Source organism: Heloderma suspectum, chromosome 2 (assembly GCF_057233095.1).
Source record: "Heloderma suspectum isolate Gila_16-S chromosome 2, 16-S_ref, whole genome shotgun sequence".
Classification (NCBI taxonomy): Eukaryota; Metazoa; Chordata; class Lepidosauria; order Squamata; family Helodermatidae; genus Heloderma; species Heloderma suspectum.
In genome coordinates this window covers 157,403,455-157,423,246 of record NC_139459.1, presented here as the reverse complement: position 1 = coordinate 157,423,246, position 19,792 = coordinate 157,403,455, and the positions used below count along the sequence as shown (strand labels likewise).

Genomic DNA, 19,792 nt, shown 5'->3' with positions numbered 1-19,792 from the left:
CAATAAAACAGTTAAAGGCAGAAAACGGGAGAAAGAAGAGAGAAAGCCAGGAAAAAACAATATAATTTTATCCTCAGCCAAAGCCTAATGAGAAGTCCCTTCTATCGAGAATGGCCACAGTGGCGGTCAATGAAGAACTGAGGGACTGAGTGGGAACCCAGCTGGAGTATGCGCAGTGAGATGGTGGGGGAGGGGCTCCCGCCAAAATTCCTCAGCTATAGAAGTTTCCCAAATTAAGGCTCCGTGCAGGTGCCCATATGTGTGACGCACAAAGACAATGAAGAAGAAATCCCACTGATTAACCTGTGGGCATGATGTATCATGTTCTGTTCACTGCCCTTTAGAGTGCACCTCTTTTTAGACCTCCATGCCCCTCACCTCGAGCTACATTGGCTTTTCCTTACCAGCTGCACTTGAATTCTGCTTGAATCTCCACTACTTGCTCATTCCAGGTGCCTATGGAGCAGGCCTGGCTGTCCAATAATAGACTGTGTACAGTACTTTGAGAGTCTTGCCCCTAGCCAGGGCTTTCTCCATGTTTGTATTATCACTAGGAGCCAACCAACACTTCTGACTGTTAGTTTTCTAATTCAGTTTCTCATTTTGGAAATTTACATCAACTAAACATGCTCAGAACTTCACACTCTCATTTCAATGATCTGAAAACAACTGACCTTTTGTGGATTGAAACAGCATATCCCCCACCCCAGCCACATTTATTTTTCTGACTTCTACAGAATGTGAAGTCCAAAATCAACTCTATATGGCCCTAGCAAAAAGACCTGCCCTATCATGAGCTGGTCTCTGGGGTGATGAACTTAGGTAAAACTCATGGGTAGCAAATTTTACACAGATGTCTAAAATTTGTCACAGCTTAAATCATTAAATGTCCCCTTGAATGGGCACCGCCAACACAGGATACATGCAATCAACATGGATGCATGCACATATCTTGAAAAATGCTGTTATCTGAAATGGACGACTGAATTTTATCTGAAGATTTAATCCACTATCTTTTACTATTCTAAAACTCTCACCAACATCTGGAGAAAATGTGTAAGTCTACTACTTGCAAAGCCTCCTGATAAGCACTTTGAAAAATAACTGGCATGATTCAGCCAAAATGTAACACTTTTAAGTCCCATCGATTTTAATGAGAGTTAAGCATCTTCTTAAACCTCCAGCTGAAATCAATGAGGCTTAAAAGTACTGAACTTTGGCTGTAGAGTGTCTAATATGTTGTTAGTTGCCATCAGAAAAATAGTTTTTTTTGTCCTGTGAGAATGCAACATTTCACTATGATGGCAGAAAAATATTACCTTCAACTGGAGCAAAACCTCCTCATGAGTACAGCATGCTTTACTTCTCAAGGAAACAAAAAAGCTACAGAAACAATAGGCTAAAGCAGGGGTGCACAACCTATTCTGGTCAAGGGCCGTATCAGGTGTCTGCTGGGATGGCAGCCGCACATCTGCCTGCATACCTCACAGACATACAGACACACACACCACTCACACACATTCACACAAACCCCAGCAGCAATGTATCTTGGGGCTCCTTCACGCTCAGCTTTTATCCTGCGAATGAGATTGCTCCTTCACGGAAGCTTGCAGGCTCTTTATATGACGCCATGTCCCTTCAGGGCATATCCTGCACTAAACGCCCTTTTTTCCGTTTTTAAATAGATTGCAGATTATGAGCTATCAAATTACCCCATTGTGTTCCGCTTCAGTTTCCTCTGTGAAAAGAGTAAAAGTGGCAAGAAGAGGAGCAAGGTCAATGAAAGATAACAGGAGACTCAGGTACGGGGAGAACGGGGGGGAGGGGGAAGCGGGGAAAGGAAGCACATGAAAAAGGGAGTCGTCGTGATCCTGCATTTAAAACGGAAGCAGAAAGCCCCATTTTAAATGCAGGATTTTAGGCTGGTGTAGAGATGCTCCTAGTCTTGCAGCAACAGCATGTCCCTGCATCAAGGTGTTGAAGCACCCGCCACCCCAACCCCATTGCCAAAAAGAGAGAGCAAAAGACACTCTAAGAATGGGCTCTATGGTTCCTGCAATAGAATCTTCATTCCTAGAGCATCCTAGGAAGACAGCAGGAACCTTCAAGCATTGCTTCCTAGTAAGCTCCATGGACACTCTAGGAACAAGGCTTCTATGGCAGGAACCACTGAGCCTGATTCCTAGAGCATCCCTCCCTTTTTTTGGCAATAGCCGAGGCTGGGGGTCTGTGGGCCTCCAGGCAAGGCTTGGAGGGCTGCCTCCAGCCCATGAGCTACACACTTTTTTTAGCCCTTGTCTATACCTTTGAATGATTGCTGCTGTTCTTTTTATATTTCACTGCATTGCTGCACTGTATTTTAAAGTTTTAGTCCTAAGAAGGATTTGCAGGAGTGGGAAACCCTTTTTCCATCAAGAGCTACATTCCCTTGAGGGGTAATGTTTTGTGACCACATACCAGCAGCAGGTGGGGCAGCGGGCAAGGCCAGAATCAAACACATTCTCTCTTAAGATCATCACCACCCAAACTCTTTCTCTTTCTAACACCCCCCCCATCCGCACACTCACATACATATATCACTCTGTCACCCCATTCTCGCTGTCTCTCTTCAGACATTCCCTACTGGTCCCCCAGGGCTGGCCCTAGGATAAAGGCGCCCTGCACTGAGAAGCATCTTCAGCACTACCACCCTGGTTAGCATACAATTTTTTCTATATATATATCTATAGTCCTTTATCATATAGATTTTATAGCACTTTGTAACGTTATCTCAAAGTAAAGCCATGTTCTGCTCATTTTTATCTAGAATAAATTACATTAAACTGGAAATTGAGAAAGGAACATACTTTAAAGCTAATTGAAGTTCATTTTTACAGTTAGTCCCCAAACAACATGTAGAACTTTGAAAAAAAGGTTAAGAACATAGGAAGAGCCATGCTGGATCAGACAAAGGGTCCATCTAGTCCAGCATTCTGTTCACACAGTGGCCAACCAGCTGTGCACAGGAAACCCACAAGTAGGACATGAGTGCAACAGCACCCTCCCACCCAGCAACTGGTGTACATAGGTTTCTGCCTCTAATACGGGAGGTAACATAGAGCCATCAGGACTAGTAGCCATTGATAGTCTTCTCCTCCATGAATTTGTGTAATCTCCTTTTAAAGCCATCCAAACTGGTGGCCATCGCTATGTCTTTTGGTAGCAAATTCCATAGTTTGGTTATGCTCTGTGTGAAAGAATACATCTTTTTATCTGTCCTGACTCTCCCACCAATCAGATTAATGGGATGACCCTGGGTGCTAGTATTATGAGAGAGGGAGAAAAATGTCTCTCTACCCACATTCTCCACACCATGCATAATTTTGTACACCTGTATCATGTCTCCCCTTACCCTCCTTCTTTCCAAGCGAAACAATCCTAGCTGTTGTAACCTTCCCTCATAGGGGAGTTACTCCAGCCCCTTGACCATTTTAGTTGCCCTTTTCTGCACTTTCAGGTTAAAGACAGTTACTGCTTTTGTTGGCCCTAGCTCACTGCAGACAGTATACTCAACAAACATTGTAGTATCCAATAGGGGCTGTGTGCATGTACCGGCCCCACCAGCCCAGGTCTGGGTGTGGCCATGATACACTGCTTCCAGGAGCAAGCCCCAACATCAGCAGAAACACTTGTTTCTGGAAGAGGTGCAACCTGCCCCTTCCAGAAGCCAGCATTTTCCCTTGCAGTGGGGTTTCCGCCTGGAAGTGCTATATCGGGGCCACGCACGGACCTGGGCTGGTAGTGCTGGTCGTAAGTGGACTGGGGCTAGCCATGCATACAGGGCCCCTAGTGGATACTATCTACTGAGTCCCCAAGCTCAGCTCAGTGCCCCATTCAGCTTGGTGCACTGGACAAGCACCCAACTCACCTATCCTTAAGGCTGGCCCTGTGCTGACCCTTCCATCAGGAAAGGCATGGGGGGAAGCTTTGGGAGCCACTGCTTCAAAGCATGCAAGGTACCTTGGAGTGGCAGCTCGCAATGGAGCATGTTTCCCCCACCCCTTGCCCATCTGTCAGAAAGGTGGAGGGAGGCTTTGGGAGCCACTACTTCAAGCAGTGCCTTGAAGCATCGGCTTCTAAGAAGTGGAGTGGGACAGAGGGCGTGCCACAAAGAGGGGCCACAGCTCAGGAGAGGCTGTGGGTTGTATGGGGGGGCAATATTGGGGTGGCAGCTCCTGACCCCTGATTTACCAAAATGAAATATTTTGCTCCTTTATAGCATACCTGCAGCAACTGTTTCCTGTGTGTAATCCAGAGTATATTTTGCATGCCATCTACCATTCGCACCTTATCTTATGTCCTGTTCTGGCAAGCAATCTCATTGTTCCACACCTTGCTATCACCTCCTTTAAGCAGCAGTTCTCAAACAGTAATATAACATTACTACCAGCTGAATATGCCATACCAACATATCTAACAGTGTCTTGGGCATTCCAGATTTACTATACCAATAGCTCCGTAGCTGCTTCCCTCTGGGGTGCTGGCAGTGATAGGATGAGAGGCGGCCACAGTCCCAAACCCTACAATGGAAACAAACAGTGAATGGCCTTCTACTTTCATCTGACTCAAAAGACCCCACAAGCAGTCAAAACAGAGTGGCTTCAGAGACTCCTGATCAGAACAGAGAGCAGATGCTACAGAGAGCAGATATAACCTCTGTCATTGCCAGGCAGCAGCTCTGATCAGGGGACATCCCCACCTTGATGAGGACTCTAGATACAAGAATGGCAGCCCTCAGTCTCTGGGCAACACATGGCCCTGAAATCTAAACCAACCACAGTCAGAGCCCAAATCCTGTTCTCTAGTGGGGGCAAAGAAATTTTGGCTGGATACAGGACCTATTTCATTCCAAGGAATTCTGAGTCCTGTCTACAGAAAGCATTCAAGGCAAGACCAACCATGGCTGAGTGCTTTGAAGGTGTGGGGCAAGGCAAACACAGAAATAAACTGCAGAGAATAAGGCTGGAAGTGATGCTATTCTGGTATGACCACTCTGACATTTTGCTTAAAAAAAATGTAAAAAAAAAAAACAACCATGGGGCTGCTTAGATAAGCTGACATTTAATGCTGTCTCCTACCCATTTGTGGCAGATTTATGGTACATCACAATGAACAGAGTTGAGGAATCAAGATGAAACAAACACACAACTACTTTACCATAAGAACTCCAGACATGTTGTCTCTATAACACTTTAGCTGTGTGAACTGGCCCGTCATAGTTCTTGTATGAAGCAGGCCCCACCACTGCAGGAAAGCCAGTAGGCTTCCAGGAGATTAATATCTTTGTTACTGGCAAGGGGAAATGAGACAGTGGAAAATGGCTTTATTACCAATGCAACAGGGTCCCTGGATGCTTTTCTGAGAAGAAAACTGAAGTGGGTGCATATTGAGAGCTGCGGGTAAACGGCAGAGGCAAAACCTGTTGCAGCTCTACTCTAAACTGAAGAGTAATGGAGAAGGCCAACCTCTGTTCCTCTTTCTGAGGTCACAGGGAACCATCACAAGAAGCAGAGAGTGAGCCAACAGCTGCCAGTTCATCCCCCAACCTTCATCCCCCCACACACTACGTGCACATGCAGCACGTACTAATTGGCTCTCAGTATTGAACATGTGTGAGCCCGTACTCAGATTACATACATTATCGACCTGAGCATGATGAGTGGCTGAGACAACAACTGAAGTGCTTGAAGCAGGCTTACCCAGCTATTTCGGCCCTATTTCCTTGAATCGTTCCTAGAGTCATACAGGTTAAAATGAATCATTTGTAGGCTATGCAAGTCAGCAAGTTATGTATGTAGCCAGTGTGTGCTAAACAAGTTCTGACTGGTTTCTACAGCCCCTCTTCCTCAAAGTAAATGACAGGAGGTGTCAGGGATTGCTAAACCCTCCAGCTGAGTAGTGAGGCAACAGAGATTTGTTGTGCAATCCACCAAACTTTTATTCAGTTAATAACATCACACCTGTAGCATTATGCCTAATTAGCTAAACAAAGCAAGGCAGTTTCCTGTCAACTCAAATGGATGGTTTCCCACTGTGCCAGGCTTTTACCGGACCCCTCCTTCAGGGAGGATCCTCCTGGCCCAACTTCTGACCATCAATCAAACTGGCAGACCGCCTCCCACCTCCTCTCCACTCCACCTGCTTAACTCTGTGGTGAATTCTGGCATCTATCAGTTCCGGTGCTCCCTCACCTTCTGAAAAAGGATGAGTTCCCATGGGGAGGGGGATGACAGTCTCCAAATTTGTGGAAGTAGAATTAAAAAAAAAAAAACCCTAAGGGAAGGGGGTCCTGAGCAAGGTCAGTTGCCACAGAATGCTGAATGACTGTTTAGGGGCAACAGTGGACAGATGAAGACACACACAGTTAATAAAAAGCAGTAGAGAGAAACATGTTATTGTCTGGATAGGTAATTTCCTGGAGCACACTGAGAAATTATGTTTGAATGTCCATAGGAATGGAAGTGAGAGCTGCCAGTGGAGAAATCCAAGGTACTTAAAAAAAAATGTAACCAGGATTGGGCATCAGTGTCAGGGTGGACACTGAGCCCATAGAATCCTAGAGTAGTTCTGATTCTGAGGAAGAGCAGCCGCTCCTGGGAGAGGAGTGCACTCATCCTTCCCAGGGCCAATAGCTGGCAGAGATTCCTCCCACCGGCATTCCTGGCATAGATAGCAGTCCCGGCAGTGAGAGAGCGCGGGAAGAAGACTTGCTGGACGCGCGACGCCGACGCAGGGAGCGGCGCCAAATGGAGGGCGCAGAAAGGAGGTGTAGTGCCCGGTTGGCGCGCAAACAACAGTTGCACCCAGAGGATCCAAGGGAAAAGGGGAGGGACTCTCCCTAGCTCATAAGTTCAGGGTCTGCCAATGATTCTCCTTCAAAAGGGGACCAACTGTTCCAACTTAGGGCTTAGGACTCTACTGCTCATATCTAGTTGCTAACAGTAGAGTTGTTAAGTTGTAAAAGAGGAATAAAGCTTTGAAAAGAATCCCTTTGTCTGTGTCTGGACTTGGCTACTGGATTAGACTGAGAGAGGCCGCCAAGGAGCCCTTGACAATCAGTGTATCTGCCACCACTATGGAACCACCCGCAAAGGTAGCAGAAAAGAGTTCCTATTTATAAAGTCCTTATTTAGTGTGAAACATTTAAAAAATAGTGCTGCTAATGCAACTTTGAAAGGAAATGCAGTTCTTTGTCCCCATATTGCAGGTTAGAAGGGGCTGTGGCTTGGACAGTGTGTGTTATTTATGACAGCCTGGCAGAATACTGTCGTAACACTGAATACTGCTGGTCAGACTTAGAGTATGTCCTGCTTACAGGGGTAGGGGTCAAAGCTGGAGGAGAGTCAGAGGCAGCCTGGGGTCAAGTCAACAAGGTTCACACCAAGAATACAGCATCAAATAAGGCTGAGCACAAATGTAAAGTCACAGAGCAATCTGAGGTCTAGCCCAGCAAAATGGTCACATAACTTCTGATACCTGAGGAGCCAATCCAGGAGCATGTATCTCAAGACAGCAGCTATGGAATAACTTTCCTACTTAGGATGGCCCAACATTTCCTGCCAGCTTAGCATAAGAAACACAGGTTGCTGCCTGTAACTGTAGTTCTTCGAGTGGTCATCTATGCATTCATGCATATGTGAATGCTCTGCGTCTGTGTGGTGCCTCAATTCCGGAAACTTCTATAGCTGAGGAATTTTGGTGGGAACCCATCTCCCACTGTCCCAGTGCACATGTCCCTAGCAGGTTCCCGCTTATTCCCTCAGTTTCTTGCGACTGACATTGCAGCCTCGTAACCAAATTTTTTTTTTTTTAATACCTCCGATAGTGAACACTGAACTCGAGTATGACACTGAAGAGGGGACAGTGGGTGGGTTATGTGAATGCATAGATGACCACTTGAAGAACTACAGTTACAGGTAGCAACCTATCTTTCTTCTTCGTGGTCTCTATGCATCACACATATGGGCGAGTAGCAAGCTAACTTATGTGAGGTGGGTCGGAGTCCAGCTGCAACACAGACGAGAGGACAGCATGACCAAACACACAGTCAGCTCTAGCCTTGACATCCAGTCTATAGTGCTTCACAGAAGTAGACAGTGTCGACCAAGTTGCAGAGCCACAGAGTTCAGGAATGACAACCCCTCTGTCGAATGCGACTGATGTTGCTACCGCACAAGTAGAATGAGCCGGACTGGAGCAGACAGTTCAAGTCCAGCCATCTCATATGATAGCTTGATGGTTTTTACGACCCAGGAAGCCAAGCATTGAGTCGAGAGAGGCTGGCCTTTACTCTTACCCCATAACATACAAAAAGACAAGGTGACCATCTAAACTGTTCAGTCCTAGACTTATAAAAAGTCAGAGCGTGACAGACATCTAACATGCAGAATCGATTCCAGAGGTATAGAAGGGGAAGCAAAGAAAGCAGGTAAAACAATTGTCCTGATTTAAATGAAACTCAGACACAACTTTAGGTAAAAAGGCAGGGTCAAGTCTGAGGACCACTTTATCGTGGTGAAAAGCTAGATAAGGTTGATCTACTCTGAGCACACAGAGCTCATTAAAATGGTGTGCAGATGCAATGGTCACCAGAAATGCTACCTTCCACAAGAGGAGGTGTAAGTCTGTAGTCAGCATCAGTTCAAAAGGCTTCGATGAAAGTGCCTTAAGCACCACAGAGAAGCTCCAGCTTGACACTATAGAGTGCACTAGTGATGCTAGATTCCTTCCCCTTTAAAATCTATTTGCTGTTGGGTGCGAGAGCACTGAAAATCTCTCAACCAAAGGGTGAAAAGCAGAAACAGTGGAGAGGTAAATGCTAACAGACAACAGTTTGAGTCCTTTATCAAAAAGGGACAGGAGAAACAGGAAAATATGGTGCAAAGAGCACTAACGTGGGTGAAAACCCCACTGATGAGCAAAATCAGAAAAAGCAGTCCATTTCCTAGCATAGGACGTCTGTGTAGAACGTTTACGTACAGCATCGAGGATTTGTTGAATCCCAGCTGGGGTTGCACTGGTGCCTCTCACCCAATCCTCCATGCTGTCATACAGAGAATTAATAGATCAGGTTCTTCTCCTTGGTGAGAAGGAAAGGGTGCAGTGGAAGCTGTCGATATCAGCCCCTTGCCATCTGAAGTAGTGAAGCAAACCAAGGTTGACATGGCCACTACAGTGTGATGAGGATGCATTTGGTGCTGTCCACCGCAATTTTTGCCAGGACTCTGGTTATCAATGGAAAGGGGAGACAAAGATAAAACAGCGCCCCTGTTCACTGAAACACAAAAGCATTGCCTGTTGATCCCTGGCCTTAACTTGCTCTGCTGCAAAATTTCAGGCAGACCATATTCTCTGGCAAGGCAAAAAGATTCATCTCTGGTCTTCCCCAGCATCGAACAAGGTTGTTGAGGACATGGGAGGACAGCATTGTCCGACGGAGTTGGACTGCCAGTACATTGTTGACACCAGCGACACAGATCACTACCAGCCCAATTTGACTAGGTATGCACTAATTGAAAATCTGGAGCGTAAGGGCAAGTAGTGGAAGCAGTCTGGTACCTCCTTGCTTATCCAGGTATATGACAATAGTGGTGTTGTCTAACATCACTTGGACCAGCCTGCCCACCAGGTCCAATTCGAACACACAAAATGCTTTCTCCATCGCCCTTAGTTCCAGGACTTTGATATGTTGAACTGCTTTGCTGTAGGTCCTGTAATGCCCTTACAGTGAGTTCCCCATCCTGAAAGCGACACATCCGTAGTCAGCACTATGGATAGGGAGAGCTGAAGAAATAGCATGCCGCAAATAAGATTGCTTGGTGGCGACCACCACCAAAAAGAGTCCTTCACCTTGGTTGGCAACACAAGCCTGACTTGTGTTGGCTTTTAGTACCTCTTCACACAGCGCATAGTTAAACTATGGAATTTGCTACCACAGAATGTAGTGATGGCCACCAATTTGGATGGCTTTAAAAGGGGGTTGGACAAATTCCTGGAGGAAAAGGCTATCAATGGCTACTAGTCCTGATGGCTATGTGCTACCTCCAGAACCAGAGGCAGTGAGCCTATGTACACCAGTTGCTGGGGAACATGGGTGGGAAGGTGCTGTTGCACCCATGCCTTGCTTGTGGGCTCCCGGTCGATAGCTGGTTGGCCACTGTGTGAACAGAATGCTGGACTAGATGGACCCTTGGTCTGATCCAGCAGGGCTCTTCTTATGTTCTTATGGTGATGACAAGTCTCAATGATAGTTCCTGTTATTACTACTATTTTTTTTTCTTGCCTCTAGGTCTTGACTCAAGGCACTATTGGTCTTTATGTGTGGAGACGAATTTCAGTCCTAGGCAGTAGCACAAATCAAGAGCTTCAACACCAAATCTACGGAAGCCAAACCAGCACTAGAAGTGGTAGGCACTGAGTCCATGGAAACCAAATTAATGTCAGGGATGTGTAGAGGAAAACCACCGGAAGACTATTGTGTATCGAGGAGATAGGGATGATGTGCCACAGTTGTTCCTTCTATTCCCATGTCTCCTGGAAGACCTTAAAAGTTAGGCCTCCTTAAGGCCTTTAGTGTGAAATTCAGTTTTCAGAGTTAGTTGCAGGTGGGGATGGCATAGCCTTGAAACGCGGGAGGATGACATGAACGATGGCACGGCGGGAGGAATGCGGGAGGGTACCATCTATTGTCCACTCGCTTCGCCTAATCTTTTGAGTGGTACAGATATGACATACATCATCAGGTGGCTTAAGCACAACAGGTGTGATTAATTGAGGTGCTGTCCTAAGCGGCACGTAGCACTCAAGAGATTAAGGTATAAAAAAGCCCGCAGTTTTGCCCAAAGTGAGCTTCGATGCAGACCTGACCAGGAAGGTGCTGCATGTTGGCCATAGACTGGGGTCTCCTCGGTGTCGTTCCGCTGGGGCTCCCAACAACTGATTGCGGACAGCTTGCTTGGTATTGTATATTTTTCTTGATATCCTTTTGCCTGCTTTAAATAAAATCCTTGGGACTTCAATTCATGTGTGTGCTTATTGTTCCTTATCCAAAAAGAACCCTTGCCTTTGGCAAAACAGGATGTCAAAGGGGTACACCATCACAGAGATGACTAATGCCTAAGAGGGAGTTTGGATGGCAAAGCCAAAGAGGGCCTCAAAGCCATCTCCATGATCTTGGGAAGGAAGTCAAACTTTCCAGTTATTAGTGCACTCCCCAAATAGGATCCCAGAGACAAATATGGTGATTGTGCCTCACCAGTATTGTGAACTGCCAGGCAGTGCTGGAAAAAGTCAATCTTATGAGACTCCTCCAAAAAAGACAACAGTTGTGGTCACTGTAGTATGAAGTGTCCTCCCTGGTTCAAGAACAGCATTTGTTCAAGAATGACTGCTGTGCTACAGGCCCACAGCTGCCAGTCAGAGAGCCGTAACTCCTCTAGAAACAAACAACAAACGCTAAGAACCCACAAAAAGAACAGGAAATAGAAAGAAAAGAAGAAAAATATAGTAAATCTGACTAAAGCTGCAGAAGTTACTGCAGAAACATTATCATGCAGAGGTTAGAAGAGCACTGAGTATAAAGGCACTCAATCTTAAGAAATGGGCACCTCCCCTTTCTTGGAGGGACGGATGACCATCGGTTTCCTGGCAAACACTCTAAACATTTCTGAAGTTGGCGTTGCACTGGCATAGATCCCGTAGGTATGACTTGCACAAAGAGCAAGGAAAGAGGACAGAATTAATTCCACCTCCCCATCCCCCACAACAAACATAGATTCCTGCTGTTAGCAGAAGATTGGACCCAGTGACCCATGAAGTTTCTTCAGCTGTATGGTATCAGCAGAATATGCTAAAACATTACCATCATCAGGACTGTGTCCTCCAGTTGAAGTTTTCCTACGAATCCTGAAATCAAGCATAACCATGGCTTATTACCCAGCAAACTAAACAGCTGTCACCAGCATCTGTAAAGAGTAAGAGGCCACCACCCATCTATGGGTGTTTTTAGATGACACATTTAACCCTACATTTTATTGCTGCTTCTGTTTCCGGATTTCATTGTGAGATTAAGATTGGACATCTACACACCAGGTTTGGGGGGTTTTCCCCCTCTTCTCTGTGTTTCTGTACATTCTGCTACATAACCTCTAGGTGGAACTGTGGTATAGCAGAATTGTGTGACTACACTAGTGTTTCATTATACCATTCCCCAAAATGCCATATTTTCCCTGGCCAACCCCCCTGCCCCCGATAATGCATGGTAATCCTCTAGGCATGGGAGAGGGCCTACTGGATTACCACATCAACCATGGTATCCTTCTGGGGCGATTGTCTGAGCTGGGAGTGGGAGGCACTGCATTGCAGTGGTTTTGCTCCTACTTGGAGGGTCAGCCCCAGAAGGTGGTACTTGGGGAAATTGCTCAGCCCCATGAATTCAGCAGTATGGGGCTCCACAGGGGCTGGTTTTGTCCCTCATGCTATTTAACTTCTATATGAAACCACTGAGTGTGGTCATCCAGAGTTTTGGAGTGTGTTGTCATCAGTACGCTGATGACATGCAGCTCTATTTCTCCTATTCATCTTCTTCAGGTGAGGCTGTGGATGTGCTAAATCAGTGCCTGGCTGCAGCAATGGACTGCACGAGGGATAATAAACTGAAACTCAATCCAGACATGACTGAGATACTGTTAGTGGGTGTTCTTCTGGTTGGTGGCCCAGCTACGCCCCTATCTGGACAGGGATAACCTGGCTTCAGTTGTCTATGTTCTGGTAATCTCTAAACCAGATTACTGCAATGCTCTCTATGTGGGGCTGCCTTTGAAGACGGTTCAGAAGCTGCAGCTCATGCAAAATGCGGCAGCCAGATTGTTAATGGGGACCAGAAGGTCCAAACACATAAGACCGACACTGGCCCGCTTGCACTGGCTGCCTGTATGTTTCTGAGACCAATTCAAGGTGCTGGTTTTAACCTATAAAGCCTTACACAGCTTGGGACCACAATACATGGTGGAGTGCCTCTCCTGACACGAACCTACCCGTACACTATGCTCAACATTTAAGGCCCTCCTCTGGTTGCCTACAGCAAGGGAAGCTCGGAAGATGGCACCAAGAGAGAGGGCCTTCTTGGTGGTGGCCCCAAAATTATGGAATGATCTCCCCGACAAGGCCCACCTTGCGCCATCATTATTATCTTTTCAGGCCAGATTAAGACCTTTCTCTTCTCCCAGGCATTTGGCAGTATATGGTAAGTTTTAATCGATCCTGGACTGTCTCGTAGTTATGGTTGTTTGCTTGAGATCGCTTGTTTGAAGTTGTTTTAGATATATGTTCTCTTGTGCATACTGCCTATGTAGTTATGTAAATGGCTTTTAAACTCTGTATACTGCATTTTTAATGTTTTTAATCTTCGTAAACCACCAAGAGAGCTTTGGCTATTGGGCGGTATAGCAATGTTAGTAGTAGTAGTAGTAGTAGTAGTAGTAGTAGTAAAGCACCCGCAAACTACTACGAGTGAGGAATGGTGAGCACACAATAAAAGCCTAATCTAAAAGTGCTCTATGTTTAGAAGGCAGAGAAGCTGGGTACTAGAAACCAAATGGACAAAAGTCCTGGTGCCTTACATTTTGCTTATAGCATTGCACAGGTAATTTGAAAGAAACATTGTCAACCTCCTCTGATGGATGAGACACTGGACAGCCAGAAGCAGGATGCTGGAATTAGGGATGTATGAATCCCCTACCTGCCAGTCCAGCAGGGTCCGTGGAGTGGGGGAGGCGATCTGTTCCTCCCCCTGGAATCCTCGCCGGCTGGCTCCGCGGCAACTCTGCGGAGCCGCCGGCCGGCTCCGTACAGCAAGCGATACGGCTGCCATTGCTGTGCCGTATCACTGAGCGCTCACTGCAGGAAGGGATCCGGATGCAAATGGCGTCCACTACGCCATTTGCGTCCCTGTTTTTTCACGTGATAGGCTACGCAAATATCTACGTAAATACAAATGCATAGTCTATTCCATGAAAAAACAAGGATGCAAATGGCACAGCAGATGCCATTTGTGTCCAGATCCCTTCCTGCAGTGAGTGCTCAGCGATACGGCACGGCAATGGCGGCTGTATCACTTGCTGTATGGAGCCAGCCGGCGAGGACGATCTGGCTCTGCGCGGGAGGCAGAGGTAGGTGGACCCGTTCTGCCACGGACTCTGGATTTCTTTTGAATCAGGCCTCAATGGAGTCCGTGGCGGAATTCTCTGCCGTTCCTAGCTAGAATACATTTGGTAAAGGCCCGATCGTAATGTTTGCTTCCCTCATGTGTAAAATTTTCTTTCTAGGTTATACATCCTATAATCTTATCTAGAATCCACACCAATTGCAAGGAATGCGAACCAAAGTAACACACTGGAGAGAAATGGGTGCATAATGCACCCTTTCTCCAGGAACAGTTAACGACTCACTTGGCAGAAGTAGGGAGCGAGTAAGGATGGAGCTTTCTACTTTGTTGAGGGAGGAATTACAGTAGACTGATCACGAAGCTGCATTAATAGATCACATGCAAAGAAGTGAGTTATAAATTTAGCATAGTAATAAAATGTCCTGGAGGCCTCTGAACTATATATTAATGTAATAAGCCTTATTTGAGTCACAGGAAAATACAGAAAATTACATTAGAAACATAAAGGAAAAAATTGGTTTTCTACCCAGTTATACCCATCTCACATAAAAGACAACTGAGCAGTCATAAATATTCTTGCTTGGCCCTCTTCTCCTGCAGGGTTTGGCATGTCAGTAAATGGAGAATGAGGCTTACCCTCCACGAAGACACTGCTGAAAGGCTTTACCCACCTGATGTACTGCACAAATGCAACCACCAGAGCACCCAGATAGAATGAGAAGAAGCTCAGAAAGCTGAAGAGGATGGCATGCACATAAACAGAACCTGAGGGAAGAGAATGGATCTGCCATCAGCATAGGGAAAGGAAACTGCAATCTACCCGTCTCCTATTATGCCTCTTTCTCCTAAAATCTCAACATGTTTTTCCTCTCTCCAAAGCCTTATCTCCTTACTAGAACACCAAGAACTGGATAACAGTGAATACCAACTTTTTGCTCCATTAGATAAGTCCTTACTTTTGTCCTGCAACAGGTCAGAGCCATGTGTATTTCAGGCTCTGATTTCAGTCCTATAACTGAAATAGATTAGGAGAAAGCTATTTTAACTGACTCTACACTATGTGGTCTAGCACTTCTTTCTGGTGGCTAAACTAGATGTATCTTTGCATTTAACATACTACTTGCCCTTTAGATCCTTGCCCATCCTGTCTTGTGAAATCTGCCAGAGATGGGCTGGATATCTGGACCTCTGAGGTGGTAAATGCCTCCTTGAGGGACGGCGAGATCCCTGCAGCTTTGAAAGAAGCTGTGGTGGGGCCCTTGCTGAAGAAACCAAATTTAGATCCTATGGTTCCAGATAATTACCGCCCTGTGTCAGATTTGCCATTGTTGGGCGAGGTGCTGGAGCGTGTGGTAGCCTCACAACTCCAAGCCGTTCTGGATGACACTGATCATTTAGATCCATTCCAATCAGGTTTCAGGCCTCATTATGGGACAGAAACAGCCTTGGTCACCCTGGTTGATGACTTACGCCGGGGAATGGATGGGGGGAATGCAACCCTGTTGGTTCTTCTGGACCTCTCAACGTTTCGATACCATTGACCATGGTATCCTTCTGGATCATTTATCTGGATTGGGCTTGGGAGGCACAGTTTTAAAGTGGTTCTGGTACTTTCTGGAGGAGCGGTCTCAGAAGGTGGTGCTGGGGGACTTCGGTTCCACCCCATGGCCATTATCCTGTGGGGTGCCGCAAGGTTCTATCTTGTCCCCCATGCTTTTTAACATCTATATGAAACTGCTGGGGGAAGTCATCAGGAGGTTTGGGCTGAAATGTCATCAGTATGCGGATGATACTCAGCTCTACCTCTCGTTTCCATCTGCACATCCCAGGGAGGCTGTGGAACTCTTGAACCAGTGTCTAGAGGCTGTTTTGGGATGGATGAGGGTGAACAAGCTGAAACTTAATCCAGACAAGACAGAGGTACTATAGGTTGGGAAACCAACTACTTCAGATGGAGGTTTACAACTGGTCTTAGATGGGGTTGCACTCCCCCTGAAAGACTAAGTGTGCAGTTTGGGAGTCTTCCTGGACTCTGAGCTAACTGGGAAAGCCCAGGTGGCTGCGGTGTCCAGGAGTGCTTTTTACCAGCTTATGCTGGTATGCCAACTGTGGCCCTATCTGGAGAGGACAGACCTTACCTCAGTTATCCATGCACTAGTCACATCCAGGCTGGACTACTGTAATACGCTATATGTGGGGCTGCCTTTGAAGACGGTTCAGAAACTCCAGCTTGTGCAGAATGCGGCCGCCCGAGTATTGGTGGGGGTGAGCCGATTCAATCACATAAAGCCTATAGTGCACCAGCTGCACTGGTTACCAGTGCATTTCCAAGCCCAATTCAAGATGCTGGCTTTGACCTTCAAAGCCTTAAATGGTTTGGGACCAAGTTACTTGAAGGACCGCCTTCACCGATATCAGCCTGCCCGCACTTGAAGATCAGAAAGAGAGGCTCATCTCATTTGCACACCCATGAGAGCAGTCAGGTGGGCGATCACACATGAGAGGGCCTTCTCTACAGTGGCCCCACACCTTTGGAACAAGCTGCCATCGGAGGCCTGCCATGGCCCATTATTGCAGACTTTTAAGAAGGCCTTGAAAACATATTATTTTACCTTGTCCTTCTCATGATATGACTGCTATTGTTGCTGGCTTTATTGTTGGCTTTTATTGTTGTTTTTATGTTTTTATCACTTTATATATTTTAACTATTTTTATGTATTTTATTGCTGTAAGCCGCCTTGGGGGGGCTTCTGCCCTGAAAGGCAGCCAAGAAATATTTTAAATAAATAAATAAATAAATAAAATACAATGTTTTAAAACCCACAAAAGAGCATCAGCTCGGGGAGGCAATTAATGGGATCAGAGCAAGTGTGGAGGGGAAATGTAATCCTCCCCTTTTGCATGGGGAGGAAATGCCAATGTAGGGATTCCCCACCCTTCTCTGGAAAGCAGATACCAGCTTCAGAAGAGAGATTTTCCTCAAGACTGCAGCAGGAGAAAAAGGTTAAATTACTCTTTCATGTCTGCTGCAATCCTAATAATCAGCATTTCCCCAGAACCTACATGTTAAATGCAAAGACACATTTAATGTCATGTTCAGTTTGGCCCCAAGAGTGTTCCATGCTTAACAGTTCCATGCTTAACAGCCATTCTGTACTAATTTTATAGATACCGTATCTGTGGAGACACTAGTTCCCAAATAGCTGACTGATCTTTCTGAGGCTAATCATAAGAAGATGTAGAGAATTACAGCCAGGGACCTTTAACTGAAGGCACAACTGTCACTTCAAAGCTCTTCATTCGCTGGAGGTTCCACGTATGGTTAGCCTTTCCTGTAATAAGGAGATCAGAAAAATGTCATACAACAGCAGTTTAGGGTCCATTCTGAGCAGTACATGCTAGAATACTATACAATCCTTCACAAACTTGAGGACCTCTCCAAGACGTAGCACAGAAATTCGTTATTCTGACCTTTTTGAATGATGCTGTACCTGTTTTGATAATTTTACAAGAAAAGCAGTATACAAATGAGTGAATAAAATCAACAAATGCTAGAATTATGACAAGAGTAACAGCCACAGGGCAGGGGTGGGGAACCTTATTTGGCCCAAGGCCATATTGCTTTGGTGGGAACTTGTCGGGGCCAGATGTCAGCAGCAGGTGGAGCTAAAACCAAAGTGAGTGTGGTCATCACTGGGAATGGGAAGCCTTTGGGCTGCTCCAAAGCAATCTTCCTTCTCTCTACACCTGTGCTTTCCTGAAGGGCAGAGCTTTGGGGAGGCAGAGTGGTTTTGGCATGGCAGATGGGAAGGCCTTGTAAATTGAAGGTTTCCCACTGCTGCCATAGGGAATTTATTTATGTATTTATTTATTTCATTTCTATACCGCCCAATAGCCGAAGCTCGTTTGTGTAAATTAAATATAAACAAATTGATATGTGTATATACCATAAACACCTGTTGGGAACATTTTATTTTATAAATATAAAGACTTCCAGTTTGTTCATTTAAAAAATTCAAAGAGCACTACTGATTAGTTCTACACTGTATTTTTGTGAAGTTCCATTGCTGTAAAAGTTGCCAAGTCACAGGACATGAAAATGTACGTGAAACCTCCTAACTTTCCTGCATTTTTGCACCTGTAAGCAGCCATTGTCCCTCCCCCTCCCCCAGTCTGCTACTGCTTAGGGAAGAGCATATAGGCAACCTGCATTGAAGAGACAACTAGAACAACACTCCCTTGAGCATCCAAATCAACATCTCATTGAAAGGTATGTAGTAAAGAGAAATGACATTGCATCTGAAACACCTATTTAGATATCTTTGGTAATTTCCAACCCCAATCTGCACTTCTTTTACTGAAAACTCTTGGACACAGAAGTAGTGGTTTATCTTCTGGTGGAGCTTAGCAGTTTCATGCAGCCAAGCAAACAGCTGTTATCTAGCTCCACTTTTTGAACTTATGTTTGCATTTCTGAGAACATATACACTTCCCCATCCCATGAAGAAGTTACAGGAGTTTCTCCATCATAATCACTTCTGTTTAGTTTCTATAACAGATAATTTCTTACATTGTAACTGTCATCTTGATTTTCAGACCTGATGTCATCTCTTGATAATACTCTGCAGGTATTACTTATAGGATTCACAGGGGAATGCCCAGTTGGCAAACTCCTGTCTTCTTTTCCCAGCTTCTTGTTGGGGTTCTCTAGAATCCTGCTACATTTGGCCAAATGATGAAATTTCCTAGGGACATTGTCATTGTCGCCTAGAATGGAAAGTTGGACTTACCATGAAGTCAGTGAAGGGTGGACCTGACAGAAATAGGTTAATCCTCTCCTCCATGAGAAGGCAGGGCTAAAAGACTGATACATTTCCCGCTGTGAGAGGAGAAAACCCCTCAGTCACAGGACTTGACTCTAGCTATACTTCAAACTCATACGTTCTGTAAAAAAAACTTGCATGAGAACATTTGCGAACAGGTAAAACCACTCTAGTTGCAACCCAACATAAATGTGACTTGCCCAAAAAACTGGACCAAACAGATAGAAGAGAATAATGAATGACAGGATAAGCTATCTCCCTAGTGGGGCACCGCACAAATGCGATACGCTGATCCCCACCCACTCAGATAGACCAAAACCAGACAAACCTGAGCCAAGGGAGGGACTGTTGGATCCACCCTTTGCTGACCAGAAGGACACTTCACGGTAAATCCAACTTTCTATTCTCAGTCAGTGGAGGGTGGAGCCAACAGGAATGGGATGTACAATAGCCATATCTCAAGAACAGGGTAGGACAGCGAAAGTTACAACACCCTCTGCAACACCCGACATATGAAGGATGCATCTGCTGAAGTATATTTATCAATCACATAGTGATAGATAAAGGTGGAAGGATGATTGTCCCCCTAGACACTTTTCTACCCTGTGCTCCCAATTTAAAGGAGACAAACAGGCTAACTGAGCATCTGATTTCCTTATATTGAATATACACTTTGAGGGACCTATGAACTTGCAGTCTGTGCCACTCCTTTTCCTTAGGATGGACTCGCCTGGGGCAGAAATCAAGTAGGAGTACTTCTTAGGCA

General features: G+C 45.6%; 1 protein-coding gene across 2 annotated transcripts in view; it reads right to left on the bottom strand.

The window, feature by feature from the left end:
- SIDT1 (SID1 transmembrane family member 1) overlaps nucleotides 1-19,792 on the bottom strand; it is a 315,540-nt gene that overhangs the window by 177,233 nt on the left and 118,515 nt on the right. For both annotated transcript variants that reach the window (XM_084835330.1, XM_084835331.1), the window contains exons 8-11: nucleotides 17,464-17,535; nucleotides 14,875-14,968; nucleotides 11,900-11,943; nucleotides 4,488-4,559 (exon numbers count right to left, since the gene is read on the bottom strand). In XM_084835330.1, coding sequence (XP_084691456.1) covers nucleotides 4,488-4,559; nucleotides 11,900-11,943; nucleotides 14,875-14,968; nucleotides 17,464-17,535 — 282 coding nt within the window. The remainder of the gene's footprint in view (nucleotides 1-4,487; nucleotides 4,560-11,899; nucleotides 11,944-14,874; nucleotides 14,969-17,463; nucleotides 17,536-19,792) is intronic.